We start from the raw sequence: 20,658 nt of genomic DNA on the forward strand, positions 1-20,658 counted from the left end.
GGAGAATTGGGACAAATCCAAGGGTAATTCTAAGGGGTGCTTGAGATACAAAGTCTTAAATGTAAAATGCCATTGATGCCATTGACTATCATTATGTAGGAAGGAGAGTTAAAGCAACTTGGATTGCAATTAAATGCATGAGACCTTACAATTATCAAGCCAATGTAAAGTACAATGAACCTCGTTATTCAACTTCACCTACTTCAATCAATCTTCTTTCACAATTTGTGTTGTAATTTGCATTACATCTCACACCCACTACATAATGTGACTTTCCCAAGGGATATATCTAGAAAGGAATGTTGGGTGCATCAAGGAAAAAAGTCCATAGTTGAGAAGGAATGAGAAGAGGAGAAAGAGAGAGAGGGAGAGAGAGCTAGAAGACACGATGATCTACTCAAATAGAATTTTTAGGATCCTACTTGAAATGGAAACTTGCAAGTGAAGGATCATACACAAGCAAACCCATTTGGAAGTATTACAATAGGCTTGTTACAAAGGCCATTATTAAATCTATAAAGCAAACTAGTATTTCTTTTCGAGGTATGGAAAAGTTGACAACCATGGCGACACTATTATGCTTTGCCAAGTTTTTTATATACACTTCATTTTTGGGAGGTAGATGGAACATAGGAGCAAGGCATCACGCACACAACGAGAGGCTACGGAAAGACACAAGACATCATAATGAAACTTGCATGTGTTGTAACTCAAGAGGACTGACTCTAGCTCTCCACACTAGCACATTAACAAGCACAACGCATATTACTGGAGGCCTAGTTGGATTTGCTCTAGGCCAAGAGAAGTGTCTAAGGGTGGCACCTATGTTTGCATACAAGCAACTCATCATAGAGGGTCATGATGGAATGGCATAGCTAGAGTCCAATAAGTATACATCATTACCCATTTTCGTCAAGACATCCCATTTTGTCTAGATATTACATATGAACTCTCATCTCATAGGATTTTGGTACAATGTACTAGCACATGAACTTGGATAGATCAAGCCATTACTATCAGAGATATCTTTCTAGCTTGCTTAAGCATTCTCCTAGCAGGAGGAAGTGCGTTGTTTATAGGTACAAAGGCCTTGTACTCGTGTCTTAGGCAAACGATACATGACAATGAGATACTACACGATTTAACCCTAAGACTTTGCTTGCCTTAAGCACACTATCAATTATGCAATCCAGCAAGCTCTCATAGGGTCGTTTGGTCTAGTATCATCTGAACTGTAAGGATTGTGAAATTGCATGCTCAACCAATTGGCAATTGACACTTGTAACAATTCGATAGTTACAAATAAACACTAGCATTCCCTTTGGTGAGTTGGGGTTTTGGCTTTCAAATTTTCAAAGTCTTCCTTACATGCATCATAGCATTGTTACACACAAAAGGAAGCATTGCCCTCGAGAAATCCCTTCACATAAGATGTTGTACATCAAACAGATCCATATTCCCGGGCAATATTCATGCATGTATCATTGATTTGGTAGATTATCATGTACAAACAGATCCATAAACTGTTCATTTTTACAATTCTACATGAAATACTTAGTATTCATGCACAAATACATACAATCGACTTTGCCCTGTCAACGTACCATAAAGACAAAAAATGTAATCTTAACTACCTATGTATAACACGTAAAAACAACTAGGGCAATGTAGAAACTAAATTTAATCAGAAGGGCCTGGGGCATGTTATTGAACTTCTCTCACCTCTCACCCGTGCCTCTCCTAACTCTCGCACTATAAAACTAAGATATTTAATCACATCCACAACTCCTCTTTCTCAAGTTCCAGTGTTACAACGTGTCCCCATAGTCAACCTGTACATGTGCAACAACAGCACTGGAACAACATACTGGGCCAGCTTACAAGGAGCAAATGAGCCTCAGAAGATTTCTTGTAGTGTTCTTAAAAACTTCACATCCTGGCAAGCTAGCTTTAATAATACCACATCCTTATTACAAAGTAAAAGAAATCAGAGTCAAAGATGCCTTACTCATGTCTATAGGATAAACACGATTCTGTAATATAAAGCGAAAGGACCATTTCCAGCTAAATCACTCCTTGCAACTTAAACAAGTGGTATGAGCAAGAACGACAAGCACATACAATGAGGTATAAAGAATGGCACAGTCCTGCCATATCACACTGAAGTACTCCAAAAATTATCATGAAAACCATTGACAAATGGAAGTCCTAAACAGCTTTCAGAAATTATGCTACAATATCTTGACACGATGTTTAGGCAATAGGTGACCAATCCCTGATATAATTTGCTAGCAGGTTGTTGCCTTGACTCTCGTACTTCTTGATGAATGGATGATTCTGATACACAAGAAATACAAATTATTTAAGCTCTGTTTCCATACATGTAGCCTCTAAACAGCAAAAAGAATGCTCCAGAATGACATGTAACCCAATCCAGTGTGACCAGAAAACATGTTTCAGGCATCCGAAACGTGTAGAAATGTTTCTGCCTGAAACTTTTCTTAGAAACGTGCGAAACGTTGCATTTAGGGTGAAACGTTCTGGGTACAAAATATATTCTTTATACTGTTTTTCTGCGCCGATTCAATTCGCCTCTCCCTTGCTTGCTCTGCTGCCAGCAAACTCTACTCTACCCAGCCTAAGCCCTCTACTCCAGCCTCCACTCCATGCTCCAGCCTGCTGCCTAAGCCATCTATCCCCTTGCTAAGCCCTCTACCCTACTCCCTTGCTAAACCCTCTATTCTACCCTTCCTTGCTAAAGCCTAGATGCAGTATTATTTATGAAATATATATAATATACATAAATTACAGTATTTTAATGTGTTTCTAGGCGAAACGCCTGCCAAAATCTAGAAACGTTTCTTGTGACACTGACCCAAACTCGGACATTAAAAGGCTTGTGCCTCTCACAGGCTATCCTACAAACAAGCTTGGGGATAAAAACGAAGCCTCAGCTTTCAGAAGGACTACATGGCAAGAAGTTCAGTTTTGATTGCAGTATTTCCAAGTGAGTTGTATATTTCCTATCCCTATTGTTCTTTTAGCCATGCTCATCCTCCACTTGTAATTATAAGTTTTAACAGATGGCAGAAAGTTCCCTTCATACAGATTTCACATGTATTCAGAGGCACTATACACCTGCATATGCAGTCACTCCGGCACCATACATGCTTAACTATACAGAAAAACACATGCGTGCAAGAGAGAGAGAGAGAGAGAGAGAGAGAGAGCATACATGCTTAGCTACTAGCTAGACAGAAAAACACACATGCATGCACACGCGAGCAGAGAGAGAGAGAGAGAGAGAGAGAGAGAGAGAGTAACCAGCAGTTCTCCAACTGATAGCCTGTTCTTGGGTTCCTTCTGGATACTGTTGCAAGCAAGAAAATCCGAATGAGGATGTTTCTACAAACATCAAATCCACTACCGAGAATATGAGGGACATGATTACATTACCATTGAAATTTCAAGCAACATTACCAACATCAATAGAAATCTTGCAAAAAAAGCATCCTCATCTTGCACATCAATTACAAAAAAAGCATCCTCATCTTGCACATCAATTAAAAGACGACCTGACTGCCAGAACCCTCCTGCTTTGCCTAACGTGCTTGAGACATGCCCAAATACCTACTTCTGCAGTCACCTTTCTCCCTCTTCTGCCAAGCACCACCTCACTGCCCTTCCACATTCATCAAGACAGACCCTGCTTCCCCCAATCTTGAGTTGCCTCATTTCCTCAATTCTACTGATCCTGACCAATATTCTCAGAAGCTGTGAAAATGACCATCATCAAGGCTCTCTTTCAAGTAGATGATCCCCCTCCTTTTTCATATTTGGGCCTTTAAGTTCAAAATCAGCAGGTGGGGGGTCAGCTTGTAAAGCTGTCTCAATAACATATCCCAAATGCCAAACGTGGCCTCTCAAAATTTTGGGCTGAAACTGGAATCTCTAATCTGCCTTTCATAACAACAACTGAGAGGGTAAGCAGGACAGATATAGAGGTGTTATAACTGGCATCCCTCATGGCCTCGATGGATAAGTTTCCCTTACTGGGAAGTGTATTGCACATTGATAAATCTCTGCCCAAACTAGCCAATGCTTTGCTCAAAAATGCACTTTACCCCATTGAAAACTCGTTTACCTGAAAAGCCAAAACCCAGTGGCACGAGGGCCAACAAATGCGAGCAAAGGAGGGTCCAAATGCAAGGAAAAAATTCTGATCCCTTACCCAGTGAGTATCCCTGATATAGGTCAGTAAATACACCTCGATATGTGACAAAAATGTCACAAAAACAGACCAGAAAATCTCTTATTTTGGGGCAGCACAACTGCCAATGCATGAACTGAATAAATCAGGCCTGTACTTGCAAAAATTGTGATGGTTTGTTTGCTGTTTTGGTCAAAAACGACCTGTGGCTGAGTGTTTTACAACTGAAAATGGTGCAGCAAGTATATGCCAAAACAGGGCTGAATATCACTTCAAAACAGGAGCTGCATGCAAAAAAAAGGTGTGCCCAGCCTAGAACTGTGTGCTGTAGCAGCAAAAACTGTGCCCAGGCCCAAGATCAGCTCCAGGAGCACTCAAAACAGGGCAGCCTGTTTTGGAATGCGTGCCAGCAACAAAAACCCATGCGACCAGCTCCAAAAATGACTCGAAACAGGCTCCAAGAGTGGTGCTTTTGCTGGAAAGTGTCACCCAGCTGAGGACCTCTCGGAGGTGTTATGTCACCAAAAACAGGCCCATCTATCTCCATGCAGCCCTGATTTGACTGATCTGCGAAGAACCGCAGATGGTGAGCAAGCCATCGGCTACAAAGTGTGAGACCCTCGGCAGTTCCCACGACTCAAGAGTAGTAGGCTGAGGGAGCCCCCACAGGTTGACCACAAATGCTTGAGGGGACTGTTTTCTTTGATTTTCCAGTAGACCCTATCCTTCGGACCCACCCCCCGTCTCCAGACAGGTTCAGGAGTCCACTACAGGCTCAGGCACAACAAGAGGAGAAGGTGCAGCAAGCCGTAGCAGTGATCTAGCAATGGCTGAAGAGCCCCCTACGATGGTTGGGCCATTTAGGTAGCAAATGTGATGGAGCTCCAAGCTCAAGTGCTACAACTACGACACTCTCTAAGAGAGAGAGAGAGAGAAAGAAAGAAAGATATATTAACGTCTGCGTGAGGCCTCGTGGGCCTATGGAACAAAGTGTGGAAAACACCAAAAGGGTAAAAACTCGTACAAGCCACAAAGGGCTGGAGCGAAGGGTGCGCTAAGGCCCTTATTGATACTATGCTGAAATAAAGAGCTCAATAGCTCAAGAAAAATCAAATACAAAACATGTCGTATCATATCATGTCATGTCGTGTCATATCATGTGCTATATTAAGTTAGAAGAGAGCAAGGACTGGGACAGGATCTCAAAATCGAAACCCAGTAGCCTCTACTATCCTCTCTCAGCAATCCATAACGCCCGCATATCTGATGGCTCCTCTTCCACCCCACTATATCCTAGAGCTGACTCAAATGCATAGAAATCTGTGACATGCCGCAGTGTCTGGTCAGCCTCTGGATCCTGTGGTCTAATCCTCTCCTCTGCTGCTCCCTTATTTGTCGTAGCAAGGTCTCCCTATGGCGGCGCACCTCAAGTAGATAGAGCCCGATGCAAACCTGGTCATGGAAGTGGAACAATTGTGACAGTGAACTGAACCCACTCCCATCCTGATAAAGACAGTAGTATCGCCACCGGATCTCGTAGTAGGCTGGGTAGGGGCAAAGAAAGTGCTCCTCTATCTCAATCTCTCCTAGAGTGCATAACATGCAGATCCGTTGCTCTCTCGATATACGTTCTGCTCTCCCCGTCTGAATCCTCAGCCGATGGAATGAAACCCGCATCTGCCTAATGGTGATCCTTAGTGTGTGTGAGACTCCCCTGTCCTCGAGATACTGGGGTCTGATGATGAATCCCTCTCCGAGATTCTCAAAAAATGGTCGTGGTAGAACTAGGTCTTGGTGGGAAGCTCATGATCTCCCTCCCAAGCCCGAGATGTGTGGAGCTGGAGGAGGTCTAACCATATGATATGGTTAATCTCATCTCGTGGAATCGACTCAGAGGGTGCATCGATACTGTACTGAGGGAGGGAGCCTATCCATCTGAATCCCGTGTCTAGCAAACCATGTGAATATACATGCATACCATGTGTCCGCCCCGCTCTCAGCTAGTCATACTCCTCTGGGGTAAGTCCTAGACTCTATGAATGAATCTCACTCTTTGGAAGATGGCACCAGTCTGTAGTGATGTCATGGCGAACTCTACTTGTACTATCTCATGCGGGACTAAGGGCTTACTCTGAATCATCCTAGATCCAATAGTCACAAGGGCCTCATTCATCTTATTCCAAAAGGGGGTTGCATGAATTTTAGTGTCTCAGTGGAGACCGATAACTTTGTACAAAATCTTAGCAAAAGCAATCAGCCTACGTCTGCAGCCCTTTCTACCAAATCTTCTACATGATACGCAGATGGGATTTGTGCATGATAGGAGCATCATCGATAACATCTTCTCATTTTGGGAGGCTTTTGACTGGGTCATGCATAATGGCCATAGGCTTGCCATTCTACTCCTAGACTTTGAGAAGCTTATGACAGAGTAGACTAGGGATTTCTAGAGAATACCCTCGCTCGCTTTGGATTCACATATGCACGGATCACAAGGGTGTCAACTCTCTATAGATCAGCCCATAGCCAAGTTCTTATTGGTGGAGTCAGGGGAGATGTAGCCGCCCAAATCTCCTGCACTCTGCTATCGGTAGGTCGCATCCCCAGAAGGATGCTGCATACATGGCAGTCGGCCGCACTAGTGTATCGAAGAACTAGCACTTTGTCGGTGGATCCTGAAAGTGTGCCTAGAAGCACTATCTCTCCAATCGGGCTAGAGTACCTCGCTCCCATGTGAGTTGTGCATGGGCTGCATGTGTCATAGTGAAAAGGGGTCCTGTGAAGACTGCTCCTAAATAGGTGTAGGACTGCACTATCTCCACGGGCTCATCTCGATAAGTAAAGCTGAGTCGACAGAGCACTGCATGTGAGGTATTGAAGACCATAACCTTGGTCTTCCCAAGGTTGACTGTTAGGTCTCTCTCTCTGCAGAACACCTCTAGGGCATCCAAGTGTCTCTACAACCCCTCTGCTAAAAGGAGATAAGGACCATGTCATCGGCGTATAGCACTATATGTATCATGAGATCGGATTCACCTCCCACGCGGTCTATGAAGGAAGTGATCTCATCAATGTAAAGCCCAAAGAGGGTCAGTGAGAGGGGCAGCCCTGCTTCACTCCGATTGTGCTCTCGACCCAATCCGATAGACCACCTAGAACGCGAACTCTGCCTATGACTGACTCGTACAGGGTCATGATCCCCCATATCAGTGTCTCTGGAATCTGTAGCTCATGCAGTTTCTTGATCATGCGGGACCGTGGGACAATGTTAAAAGCCTTCCGAAAGTCTACAAAGCATGTGTAGATCTTCTGGTTTGGACCTCGCCTCCTCAATGATAGCCCTCACAGTGAAAATGTGATCACGGGTAGAGTGTTGTCTCCGAAATCCTACCTGCCCTAATGCACACTGTTCACGAGCCTCTGTGTGGCTGCTGAGCTCCCTCTCTAAAACTGATCCATAAATCTTGGCCAAAGTATGACCGATCATGAGGGTACAGTAGTTCCTAGTCTCCATAGGGTCTCCAGCTTTGTGTATCGATACAATAATGGTAGTGCTCCAAGCAGGTGGGAGAACGTGGTGCACAGCCCGATTGAACATTTGTGTTAGGACCAGAGCTAGGACCTCGTGTCCATGTGCAAAGTGCTCGGTCCGTAGGCCCTCATGGTCATGCGCTTTTCAATTGTGTAATCTGCGAAGTGCTGCCCGTGCATTCCGTGTGGTGAACAAGTGGCAAGTAGTGGGCATGGGCATAGAAGTCATCTCCGGTGGTGTCTGCTCCTCGGAATCGTAGAGGGAACATGCATACGTGTGCCACACATCTGGATCAGTGATGGCAATAGGTGACTTCCCCTATGATAGAAACTCCCATCCACTGGTCGGGTCACCTCCTTGAAAAGATCTGGCAATCTCGTCCATCCTATGTGTGAGGAAGGCCTGCCTCTTACGACATGTCAATCGTCGAAAGATCTTATGTGTCTTGGGTGGTGTCAAATGACACAATGCCCACTCCTATATTAGGTGGGCTCTCACCTCTCTACACTCGTCATCGAACCAAGGGTTTTGGGGCATCTTCCCATCTCGGATCTGCATGGGTCAAGTCGTGGGAAATGATCTGGTAGCAGCATCATGTACCACAGAGACAAGGGTGTCAGAGGCGCTGGCGAGGTCTGCCATCTCTCCTCAACTCCCTCCTATGAGCTGACTCCCATGTGTATCTTGTTACTGTGGGCAGCCCTCTCTCTCGGCTCTCATGTGTCTCACTGTAGAAGATCATATCTCTATTACTGTATGTCTCTGACAGACCTCCAGGGTCAGACCATAGTGTGCCATTTCAATTCTATATTGCCATTTTCAGGCTGGTGTGTGCACACGTCTCATGGGCTTGACACCATCATAATTCCCCATCCTCTTTCTCCCCTCTGTCTACTCTTTCTCTAATGATCACTTTGCCATCTCTGTAGGCAGCCCATTTTCCTGCTTCTCTTGCTGCCATTACTCGTACCATTCCCTCTCTCCTATGTTCCGGCTGTAGGAGAGTGAGGTCATCATCCAAGTATATCTTCGTTCCTTTTAAAGTTCTTCTCATACTCATGACAGTAGATCTATCCATGGCAGTCCAGAGTTTCAGCACTATAGGTCTTGTGGGTGTCTCTGCCTTGCCTACCCTCCAGGCTTTCTCACATGCGAGATTGACCCTCCAGGCTGTCTCATCAGAGATTGACACCCATCTTGGTGAACAAAGCTTTGGGCATCTGCCAATGGAGTATCTCCTACTGTCAAGCCTCTAACCAACGTGTCCTACTGTCAAGCCTCTAACCAACACGTTCAGAGCTTTGCTGGACCTCCTTTTCTCTTCCTAGAGAACCTGAGAAATGAATTCCTTCTTAGGGGCTGCTACCCCCTTTTTAACCACTACTGTCCATTCAAGCATCTCCTCTTTCCCTTTAGTAATCTGTTGTGCAATTTCTGCATGTTTGCCATTCATTGTGGCCTGCATGGCAGCCATGGCAACCATCTCTCTCTCTTGAGGGTTGCATTTTCTACTCAAAGTTCCTCCATGGCTTTGCAGCCCCCTTTTGAGGTTGTTGCGTCTCTCATTTGCTGTAGTTCAGTTCCTAATGTGTGTACCTTGTCTTGGAGGTTGGTTCTTTCGGTTTCCCACCCTTCTTTCTCTTTTCCCACTCTTCACACTTTGCCTTTTCTTTCCTCCATTCCACTTGTATTTTTCCTCCTTGTTTCTTGAATTCATTGAGTGTCTTGTTTACATGAGCCTTCTCAGCCATTAGAGCCACATTGGTGGCGTCCAAACTGCCGGTCCTCTCAATTAATGCAAGGCATATTTTGTTAGAGGCAGACCAATACCTCATTTGTCGCTTTGTGAGCTGTCCCTGATGATGAGAGAGCTACCATGGCATTATCTAGGGCTTGTTTGCCCCATGTGTCTTCTACAAAGCCTCCTGTTGGTGTTTTGTTTTGATGTCTTAGCTCCTTCTTGCAGCCTTGAATCTCTTCACTTGAGACCCATGTTTGCTGATCTGAATTTTTCCCCTTTTGTTTCTGTTTGCAGGTCCTTCAGCCCCTTAAAGTCATTTACCGCTCTCTTTTTTGTGATTTAAAAATTCAAATTTTTTAGGGCTGATGTTTCTCTTTGCAGGTGCTCCCAGATTCGCCCCTGTGGATTTCTCGGGGGGTCCTGTTAGAAATGTCACTGCCCCACCTGTGAGCCCCCGATTGGATGGGACAAGGGGCAGGAGACTGTAGGGCTGAGGGTACCTGGCTGAGTGGAGGATTGCGCCAGCAGCCTGCGTGGAGGATTGCGCCAGCACCATGCGCGGGCATATGCAGCAGTACCAGGACCAGCCAGCAGCAGCACAAAGGCCCAACATATGGGGCCTTATATAGGCTAGGAGGCTCCCTAAAACCGACCAAGGGGCGGCCATTTAGGCCCCTTCAGAGGTCGGTGCAGTTGGCTGCAGCCGACTGGCCTAGTCGGCCATTTTGCGGGCAGCAGGCCCTCCTATAAAAAGGGCTCCACTCCTCCCTCATTTCTCATCGCCTGCACAGACCTGCCTTGCACCGGCAAGCGCACAGGGAGAGGAGTAGACTCAAGAGTTGGTCCAGCATCTCGTGGCTGGTTGTATGCTCATCTTTGAGCTTTTGTATGCCCACATCTGTGGATGAATATATATCTGAGTTTTGCTATCTTTCTTTCCCCTTCTCTTTGAGTGTTGTTTGAGCTGCGATCGGAAGTGTGAGGAGTGAGTGATTCTATCCTCTATTTCCAACAGGTCCTTGGAGATGTGTCGAGCTGGCCCGATGGGCCTGGAGCCGGTCATGCCTGCAAATGGCCTACAGCAGGAAGAGCAGCAGCCCGCGATCTGTGTGGAGGGAAACAGCAGCCTGTGTGGCTACTAGGGGGCTAGGAGGAGCAGGTAGTGTCATGTGCATGGTGTACCTAGGGTTGGATAGCAGGTGAACGTGGGTTACAGGATAGCATACGGCTGGATGGCTATTTTTAGCCGAGATTGCTATATATAGAGATTGATTCATATATAGTGCTCGCTTTATATGGAGGGAGCTATTCATAGCATTGTGCTATCTATAGCGGGTTTCCTTCTATATAGAGGGAGGGCCAATGCTATTGTGTAGTTCCGTTGAGCGCTCCTCAATTTATGGATGGGGCTTTGGACCGAGGCCGAGACTCTAGCCATCTACATGGCGGATCATAGGTGGTGTATCAACGGTCCTCTAGACAGGATCAGGTGGTATGAGATGCTTGGGTTAGATATGGGCCTATGGATGAGGCGAGCTGTAGCCCACGTGCTTGGGGGTGGTCGAGAGGATCGAGGCGCCTGCGCTATTATTCTGATTGGGTTGAGGACGAGATTCTAGCCTCTAGGTTAGTGATAGGGTCAGATCTTGCGGGGTCGTGCCATTTGGTATCAGAGCCATCATATCACAATTGAATTCAACGCGAGGTATGCAGAAAAGATGTCTTCCAAGTATGCTTTTTGAGATTGCTTTTGCAAATATGAATTTCCACTCATGTATGGGCTGAATCGTTGGCTGATGATGCCCGCTCATGATTGGGAGAGTTGTGGAAGAAATAGACGTCCATAGAATGTGTGCTCTCTCTCGGTTGCTACATGTTTGGAAATCGAATTCCTTGAGAAGGGTGGGCGATAAGAAATGCTTACAGCAAGAGATATGAGGATGGATCATTTCTCACCTATAACTTCCCACGCTTGGGTTGCTCATGTGATTGGCTGTGTGGGGGCGCGTGAGACTGGGCTGGTTAGGGAATCTAGGCTCTTTAGAGAGCTAGATTTGCTGCAGTTGAGAAGTAGGAAGAAAGAGAGGGCATACCTAGATGAATTTAGGAACATTCCCAAACTCATCCTCTTAAAACACAACATAGTGCAGTTTCAATCTCACGATAGTCACTCATAAGATTGAAAACCATAAGCTCCATCACGCATAGCAGGGACTAGCTACTATGACATCCCCACTGACGTCATCATCGCCCAACAGTGGGTGTAGACCATAGTATAAAAGTATGCTCTCACACATACAAATCCACACACCCACACATACTTGAGCATCCACTTATACAAAGTCTTCGTACTGAGTTTCTATCGGCACTCCGGAGGTGAAGGGCGAACTCAGCCATGACGAGAACACCGCTGTCAACATACCAACCCTCTTTTCCTTCACTAACTGCATACGCTGAACAATGTTCACTGATTAAAAAACAACTGTCCAATCGTCACTTTGGCAGAATCATTCTTGGGCTCTTCTTTGTTCCTGGCTTCTCTCTTCCCCTTCTGATCCGCCTTCTTCTTTCGGCATTCTTTGGCGGAGTGGCCAAGCTTTTCACAGTAAAAGCACTTTATTTTCTTGTTTCGGTTAGCATTCTCTGACTTCTTGAACTCCTTTGGCTTGCCTTTTCCAGGCTTGTCTTTGGCCACTAATGCCTTCTCGTTGGTTTGCATAAAGAGTTTCTCTCGAGCCTCCTCCTGAAGCAGGAGTGGGCCAAGCTCCTCAAAGGTGATTGGCTTAGTCCGTTGACCCGCAGTGACCGTAGTCACAAAACTTTTGAAACTCCGTGGCAACTTGTGGAGTGTGAGCAACGCCAATTGACTCGAGTCCACCTTCTGACCAACCGCTGCGAGCTGGTCCCGCACAACTTTCACCTTTGTCAGATGGTCATGCACACACTCACCCTCATTCATATCAAGATTATAAAGCTGATGCTGAAGACTAATGATACGGGCTGTATTATCGGTTTCATCCAGCTCCTTCAATATGGCCCACGCCTCTGAAGACGTCTTTGCCAACTGGATATGAGGAATCACAGCATCTGCTGTCGTGTCAATTAGCGTTGCTAAGGCTTGAGCATCCCTCTCCTCCCATGCACTGAGTTCATCCGCATCTGCTTCAAATAGAACTTCACCTCTTTTGTCCACAATGTCCTCCGGCTTCTCCTCGGTCCCAATCACTATCTTCCACAGCTTCCGTGCCAACAGATGGCTTCGGATCTTGACTTTCCAGATTGGATAGTTCGTCCCATCGAGCTTTCCAGCTTCACCAAAATTGGAAATAAATGAAGAAGGAAGATGACTGGAGAAGGAGGAAGGACGAGCAATGGGTGTAGAGGCTTCTGAACGCTGATCCATCTCGGTGAATAGCAAACTGAAAAACTGAAGCAAAAAAAAAGATGTACTGACCTCCCGTGCTAGCAAAATATGTACTGACCTCCTGTGCTAGCCTGAGCTGAAAACAGAATCGCCTTTCTCCCAAGGGACTCCTTCCTTCAGAGAGTGCTTTGATGAAGAAGAGTTGAGAGCCTATGGCTCTGATACCATGTTAGAAATCAAGAGGGAATGAATCACTCAAACGTCCACCCAAGATCTCTCCAACTCTTACACACACTCAACTCAGATAGATGATCGCAGATGCAAACAAACACTCTCTCAGAAATAAATATGGACGGAGAGAGAAAGAGAGTATTTTCATCCACCAGATGGTGGGCAGAAAAATAGCTCCAAGGGAGCAGTACAAAACACAGTAAAGTGCTGGAGAATATTGATGGACTCTCTCTCTCACCAACTGCTACAGATCTGAGTGCTGAACACAGCCTTGGAGAGGGGCTTTCACTCTAGCACTGGATGCTGGAATGAATGGAGGAGTAGGCCTTTTATAGGCAATGCCCAGGCCCCTTGAGTTGACCGACCAGCAGGGTTGGTACCCTGTCTGGTGGCCGACCACATGGGCCCTAGAAAACCGACCAGGGTTGGCCCTGGTCGGTGGCCCTGGTTGGGCCGACTTGGCCAGCCACAGGCCCTTATTTAAGGGCGCCCTGGGCAGCCAGTCAATGCTACTCCTGGTGCCTCTATGTGAGGCCTAGAGCCCCTTTATTCCTGCTGTTGCAGACTGCAACCAGCCCGTGTGCTGGTTGCCTATGATGCCGGCCTGAGTCTCTCTCTCTCTCTCCCCAGCCCTCCTACCTCTCACTGCCCCTTGTCCCCTCAAATCGGGGGCTCACAGGTGGGCACAGTGAGTTTCTAACACAAACAAAGTAAAGATCTACTTCTCCTTTCTTATGGAGGTAAAGTTGAATGAAGAAGCAAGTGCAAGAACCAACCACTCCGATTGAGCCCTATTTGCAAAACTACAAAATCATAACTGTCATCTCCAAGGCAAGGGACACTCGTCTGGTATCTTGAGGAAGTTCCATGGTCCGATCCTCCAGAATTCCCTCGACAAGGGTTGCCCAAGGTGGGGCTTCGGGCTTGGAAGCTAGGAAAATAAGCTGCTTGAGGATGCTTTCAGCGAAGAAGCAGTATCTTGAAGATGAGAGGGGGAGAATTGCGGCTGTGATGAGGACGCTGCAGCCAGACGGGGAATGGGGGGCTCCGCCACTGCTCAAGGCTTCGAGTCAAGGAGAAGGGGAGGGGCAAGAGGCTGAGGAATCCCCCAGGTCTTGATGCTGTGTTGCTCCGAGTAGATCCTGGACACTCTGTGCCCCTGCCACCGAGGGATCTTGCGGGTCGTGTCATTTGGTATCAGAGCCATCATATCACAATTGAATTCAACGCGAGGTATGCAGAAAAGATGTCTTCCAAGTATGCTTTTTGAGATTGCTTTTGCAAATATGAATTTCCACTCTTGTATGGGCTGAATCATTGGCTGATGATGCCCGCTCATGATTGGGAGAGTTGTGGAAGAAATATACGTCCATAGAATGTGTGCTCTCTCTCGGTTGCTACGTGTTTGGAAATCGAATTCCCTGAGAAGAAACTCATCCTCTTAAAACACAACATAGTGCAGTTTCAATCTCACGATAGTCACTCATTGTAGTGAAGGTGAATGGGAAAGTGAGAGAAAGCCACGGAAGGCAGGGGGAGATAGAGAAGGAATAGGGGAGGGAAGTAGAGAGAACAAGGCTGGAAGTACACAAGTGATGAAGGAAGCAAGGAGAAGTGGATTAGACGTCAAATCAATAGCCCCTTACAATCCTTTTGGGTTGACTTATATAGTCCCCCACAGTTCCCACATTTCCCTACTATTCTCCCATCTATTTCCCCCTTAAAATCCATCTTTTTCCCACCTTCATTACAGCCATCCCTTCCCAAAGAATTTTGCCCTCAAAATTTCCAAGAGGCTGCCCTGGATGAGAAGGATACAACAGAAACTGATCAGCTCTGTAGGAGATAGGGGTAGTCCTGCACAATGCTCTCGGGTTGCCAAGAATTCTCATCTTCCGTTAAACCTTTCCATTTGATGAGGTATTCTGTGTAGGCTTTGTTCCTGAGTACATGATCTCTGAAGCCCTTGATTTGCTCCGGCACATAGATTATGTGGCCCTCTTCATCCATAGGAGGCAACTCAGGAAGAACCTGGACATGCTGTCCGACATGTGGTTTCAGCAAGGATACATGGAAAACATTATGGATCTTGGAGGTACTGGGTAGTTCCAACTGATATGCTACCTGCCCAACTTTGCGGATGATTTTGTAGGGGCCATAATACCTGTGGGCAAGCTTTGTGTTGGTATTACCTTTGAGCGAGGAATATCAATTCTTATGGAGACGTAAATGCACATAATCCCCTTCTTCAAAAGATAAGTACCTCCTTTGTTCATCCGCATACTTCTGCTTGGCTTGGGCATCCTGCATATTCCTCTTAGCCAACTGCAGAAGGGCATTCATACTCTCCAAATCATTCCTTGCTTGCTGATTTTTCACAGCCAAGTCTGCAACCCTGGAAGGCATTCCCACTTTGCATCCATACATAGCCTCGAATGGACTCATGCCAATAGAGAGGTGTTTGGTGCTGTTGTAGCAAAATTCAGCCAATGGTAACCATTTGTCCCAAGACTTCTGCGTGTCATGACAGTAATGCCTTAGATACTCCTCCAACCACTTGTTCACCCTCTCTGATTGTCCATCCGTCTGTGGATGATAAGCAGTACTAGGCGCAAGGGAAGTACCAACTGGAGCAAATAACTCCTGCCAAAAGTGACCCATAAATTTAGCATCCCTGTCACTGACAATCTCCTGAGGAAAACCATGGTGCTTGAACACATACTCAATGAATTGCCAGGCAACCTGTGAAGCGGAGTACCGAGTCCTAGTCGGTATGAAATGGGCCTGCTTAGTCATCCTGTCAACCACCACAAATATGCTATCCCAACCCTTATCTGTAGAAGGCAAGCCTGTGATGAAGTCCATGGCAATGTGAGTCCATTTGCCTTCAGGAATGGGTAGCGGTTGTAGAAGGCCTGCGGGTAACCGGCTGTCCACTTTATTTTGTTGGCAGGGCAAACATTCACTGACAAACTTAACCACATCTCGCCACAAACCATCCCAAATAAAGCTCTCCTTGACTTTTTCATATGTTTTTGTGATACCCGTATGCCCTGACATAGGGGATGAGTGCATTTCCTGTGATACCATCAACCTGTACTTGGAGTCTGGCACAAGATAAATTCTGTCCCTGCACCATAACACGGAGCTGAAATCGAACATGTCCTTGGCTGGACGGACTCTGTAACTCCACAAAAATAGGGGCTGCATCAGAATTTTGCATGTATTCCTCCTGAATCCCAAGTATCCACTCCTGATGAAGCGTGGAAATGGCAGACAGTTTGCATGACCACATCCTGGACAAGGCATCAGCAACCACATTCTCTTTCCCCTTTCTATATTCATTGTCAAAATCATAGGACTGAACTGCAGCCAGCAATCTCTTCTGCTTCATGGATAAATTAGGCTGCGTTAAGAAGTACTTGAGTGTCCTGTGATCCGTTTTGACCTTAATCTTGCTACCGTACAGGTAGTGGTGCCATTTTGCAAAAGCATGCAAGATTGCCAGCATCTCTTGATCATAAACATGATAATTCATTTCCCTGGCATTAAACTTCCTGCTCTCAAAAGCAATCACACCATGCTCTTGTCTTAGGACAGCCCCTAAACCTTTGCCACTGGCATCCGTCTCAATAATGAAAGACCGTGAGAAATCAGGGCACACCAATACAGGTGCATTGCTAAGGGCATCCTTGAGGTTATCAAAGCTGAGTTGTGCTGCTTCTGACCATTGGAAGGCATCCTTTTTCAGCAAATCAGTGAGAGGGGCAGCCCTTTTGGCGAAGTGCCTAATGAATCTCCTGTAAAAAGAAGCAAGACCCAAGAAACCTCTGAGCTGCGTGGTATTTTGTGGCTGCGGCCACTCCTTAATGCATTTCACCTTAGTTGGGTCTACCTTGATTCCGTGCCTGCTTACAACATGACCAAGATATTCAATCTCCTATGCCATAAATGTGCACTTGCTGGCCTTGGCATAAAGCTGATGCATCCTCAAGATTTCTAGCACTTGTCGGACATGGTCAATGTGTTCCTGTGCATCCTTACTATAAATGAGAATGTCATCGAAAAATACCAGCACACATTTGAAAAGAAGGTGGTGTAAGATCTTGTTCATGAGTGCCTGGAAGGTGGCTGGTGCATTAGTCAGACCAAAAGGCATCACCTTGAACTCATATAATCCTCTTTCTGTACGAAAGGCAGTCTTATATTTATCACCCTCTTTCATCCTGATCTGATGGTAACCTGACCTCAAATCAATCTTCGTGAAATACTGAGCACCCTTGAGTTCATCCAGCAGGTCATCAATCCTGGGAATAGGAAACCTGTTCTTAATGGTGGTCTTATTCAATTCTCTGTAATCAATGCACATGCGAAAAGAGCCATCCTTCTTCTTCACCAGGAGTACTGGAGATGCAAAAGGCGAGGTGCTATGATCAATGAAGTTCTTCTCAAGTAAATCCTGCACCTGTGTTGCCACTTCTTCCCGTTCAACCTTAGAAAGTCGATACGGGGCCTTGTTTATTAGTTTACTGCCATGTTCCAGAACTATGGCATGATCAACATCTCTTTTTGGGGGCAACTGAGATGGCATATCAGCAAACACATCCCCAAATTCTAAGAGCAATTTCTGCATTTCACAATTATCCACATGGGGAATACCACCCTCCTGAGGTACAGAGACATTCAATGCATAAATGGCACTTTCGTTCTTGAGCTCCCTAGCTAGCTGCCTTGCTGAAATGACCTGTAATTTCTGATTCACAATGCCCTGCAATGTAACAATTCTACCCTTGTGGCAAAACTCAAGAGATAAAGCATTCAAATCTATACTAATTTTCCCCAAGGATTTCAGCCAATCACAACCTAGGACAGCATCTATGGGCCCCATATCCAATGCCAAAAGATCACCTGCAAACTCATAATGATCAGAAAACTTGATCCTGGCATCCTGGCAACAATGTCTGCTGATCATGTGCTGTCCATTCGCAATCTCCACTTTCAGACCATGGTCTATCTCTATAGCAACTAATCCCAATCTTTGCAATGTTCTACAATTAATGAAACTGTGAGTGCTACCACTGTCTACCAATACATGGACAGATCTGCCATTAATCATTCCCTTCAACCTGATTGTGTCAGCACTTTTGGCACCCATCAAGGCATGTAGTGAGATGGTATACAGTGTAGACTGGGCATCCCAATAAATCTGTTCATCATCCACAGGAACATTACCATTAGCATCACCTCTGACATGAAAAGGCATTGTAGGTTGATGCTCCAACACAGAGAGTGTTGGCTTACGGCCTTTCCTGCCACATGTAGGCTGAATATCAATCTCATGCATCACATGAGAGGTTTGCTCAATAGCCCCACCCGGATCAAAAGGAAAAACAGTCCCCTTTGTGGCATCTGTGTCAGGAGACTCATCTGCATCATGAGCTCCTGTCAATTCCTCATGAGAGACATCATGGGGGTCTGCTACATCAGCCACTTCATCATCATCAGATAATTCAATTATCATGCTGAGTTTGGCTCAGCTGACATTCTTCATTTTGCACACATCTCGGTGCTCAGGTGTCCATTTCTCTCCACACCTAAAGCATAAATTTGCCTTCTTCCTACTGTCCATTATGGCTCTGGAATGTTGTTTAACTTCTGATTTGTCAAAACCAGCACTGGGTTTGACACCTGTCTTTGCATCCATGGGCCTGTATGGCTTTGCATATGGCATCTTACTTCCAGAAACTGTTGGATATCGTGGGAAGGAAGCAGCTGCTGGTTTCTTATCAATCCAATCAGCAGAATTTGTCTTCCTGTCAGCATCATAAGCAGTACCATAGAAGCTATGTGACACATGCTTGTACTTGCCAGCATATTTTGGCTCAAACACCTCAGCAAGCTGGGCTGCTCGCTCAATGGTTAGAGGATTGTGAGCTCTCACATCAGCAGCTAGAGAGGGATTTAAGCCTTGTATAAAACGCAGCAACTTCCCTTTCTCAGAAATATCCTGTACAAACAAAGAAAGTCTCCAAAAACGCTGCAAGTACTCCTGGACCGTACCCGTCTGTGATAGTGCATAGAATTCAGCAAGGTACTGTTCAAGGATCAGGGCCGAGACGAAGGTCGTGACCATAAGCTCCTTGAACTGTTTCCAGGTGGTAGGCTTTTGAGGTGACTCTCGCATGTAACGCCACCATGTATGTGCATAATCCTGTAAATGCATGCCAGCAAAAATGATCCTCTCCTCATCATTCTTAGGGTAGAAGCGGAAATAATCTTCAAGCTTCGTGAGCCACTCCTCCAACTCATTGGGAGTGCGAGTGTCACCCTTAAACTTATGCACAGAGATTTTATCTTTCACATCTTTGGCTGCGTTATTCCTATAGTGACTACCAGCATACTCACGCTTGAAGCTCACATACTGTGAAAAGGGCATCTCATTACGAACATCCTCAGGCAAAGCCCTATATGAACGTAAGGCATCTGAAAGCATATCATCCATGTTTGCATGCTGCCCACTTCCAGCATCATGCTGGTTAGGAGAACCACTCCCCTGATGCATAAAGTGCGTCTGACTGAAAGCATTACCTCCCTGATACGCACGCTGAGTCTGACTGAATGTATTAACAGGAGGTGTCATCGAAGCATGCAATCCCTGCTGAGTCTGCCTGCCATAAACATCTCGGTGGGTGGGTGGCATAGAAAAAGGTTGAGAAGAGGACTGGCCCCTCTCCCAACTGCCCTGAAACCCAACACCCAATCCAAGCATGCTCGCCGTTGGCAAAAATGTGCCAATGGGCCGGCCCAAAATGGACGGCTCAGCCAATGAAATATGCGAGCCAAATGGAGGCCTGGAATCAATAAGAGAAGTGCTCGGCGGCACGGGCAAGGCATCACCAGAATCAACATAATCCCCATGCTGGGGTGCATGCATAGAACCAACATCATAAGTGCGACGGCCATCAGCCATAAATCCCCTGTGTGGGTCAAAAAAATCACCCTGGCTATCCGACTGATCCCCGTGCTGGGGTGCGGGCTGCTTACCCTTATCGTGCATACTGATGGCGGTAGTGATCTGTTGCCCAATGTTCTTACCCATCTGGGTGATAGCTGTATCGTGCATAGCCATAGAAGTGGTGAGCTGCTGCCCCAACTGCTGAAAAGCCCCCTGAAGCATCGAGGCCAATGCATCTAGAAACTGTGTGTCGGTAGGCATAGCAGAAACTGGCTGTGAAAGAGATGCACCCTCTGTGACCGGCATCTGCTCCGGCTGAGCAACATCGTCACCGTGCTGAGATGACTCATCCGACCGAGGTGCACGCCTGGGTGCCATGAGTGACACGAGGAAAATGTGCCAAGTGTCGAAGGCTCGATGTAGAGGCTGGAGAGGTGTCAGTAGCAGTCGTTGAAGAGGTTCGAAGAAAGCTCGGTGAAGAGGCTGGAAACGGGGCTCAAAATGAGCCACGAAGGTGGCTAAGAAAGGCCCAGAATAGGGCTATAGGAGTACCCTAAAAGAGTTTTTTTTTTTTTTTTTTGGGGAAGCTTAGGACAACTAAGACACCTAGGGTAGTTAGTACAGT

At 46.2% G+C, this 20,658-nt stretch overlaps 2 protein-coding genes across 3 annotated transcripts in view; both read right to left on the reverse strand.

Moving 5' to 3' along the window:
• Positions 1-1,753: 1,753 nt before the first annotated feature.
• Positions 1,754-20,658, reverse strand: part of MKK6 (MAP kinase kinase 6) — a 39,805-nt gene continuing 20,900 nt past the window's right edge. For both annotated transcript variants that reach the window (XM_087378225.1, XM_087378217.1), the window contains 2 exons: positions 3,325-3,370; positions 1,754-2,337 (listed from right to left, as the gene is read on the reverse strand). In XM_087378225.1, the coding sequence (XP_087234351.1) occupies positions 2,254-2,337; positions 3,325-3,370 (130 nt within the window). In that variant the 3' untranslated portion in view covers positions 1,754-2,253. The remainder of the gene's footprint in view (positions 2,338-3,324; positions 3,371-20,658) is intronic.
• Positions 16,960-18,437, reverse strand: LOC147906347 (uncharacterized). The gene is made up of 2 exons (XM_087378715.1): positions 17,475-18,437; positions 16,960-16,986 (listed from the first exon to the last, which is right to left on the reverse strand). The coding sequence occupies exons 1-2, from the start codon at positions 18,420-18,422 to the stop codon at positions 16,960-16,962; spliced, it is 975 nt and encodes a 324-aa protein (XP_087234841.1). The 5' UTR covers positions 18,423-18,437.

Source organism: Dipteris shenzhenensis, chromosome 1 (genome assembly GCF_047967505.1).
Source record: "Dipteris shenzhenensis isolate YYH24624 ecotype China chromosome 1, Dip_SZ_1.0, whole genome shotgun sequence".
Classification (NCBI taxonomy): domain Eukaryota; kingdom Viridiplantae; phylum Streptophyta; class Polypodiopsida; order Gleicheniales; family Dipteridaceae; genus Dipteris; species Dipteris shenzhenensis.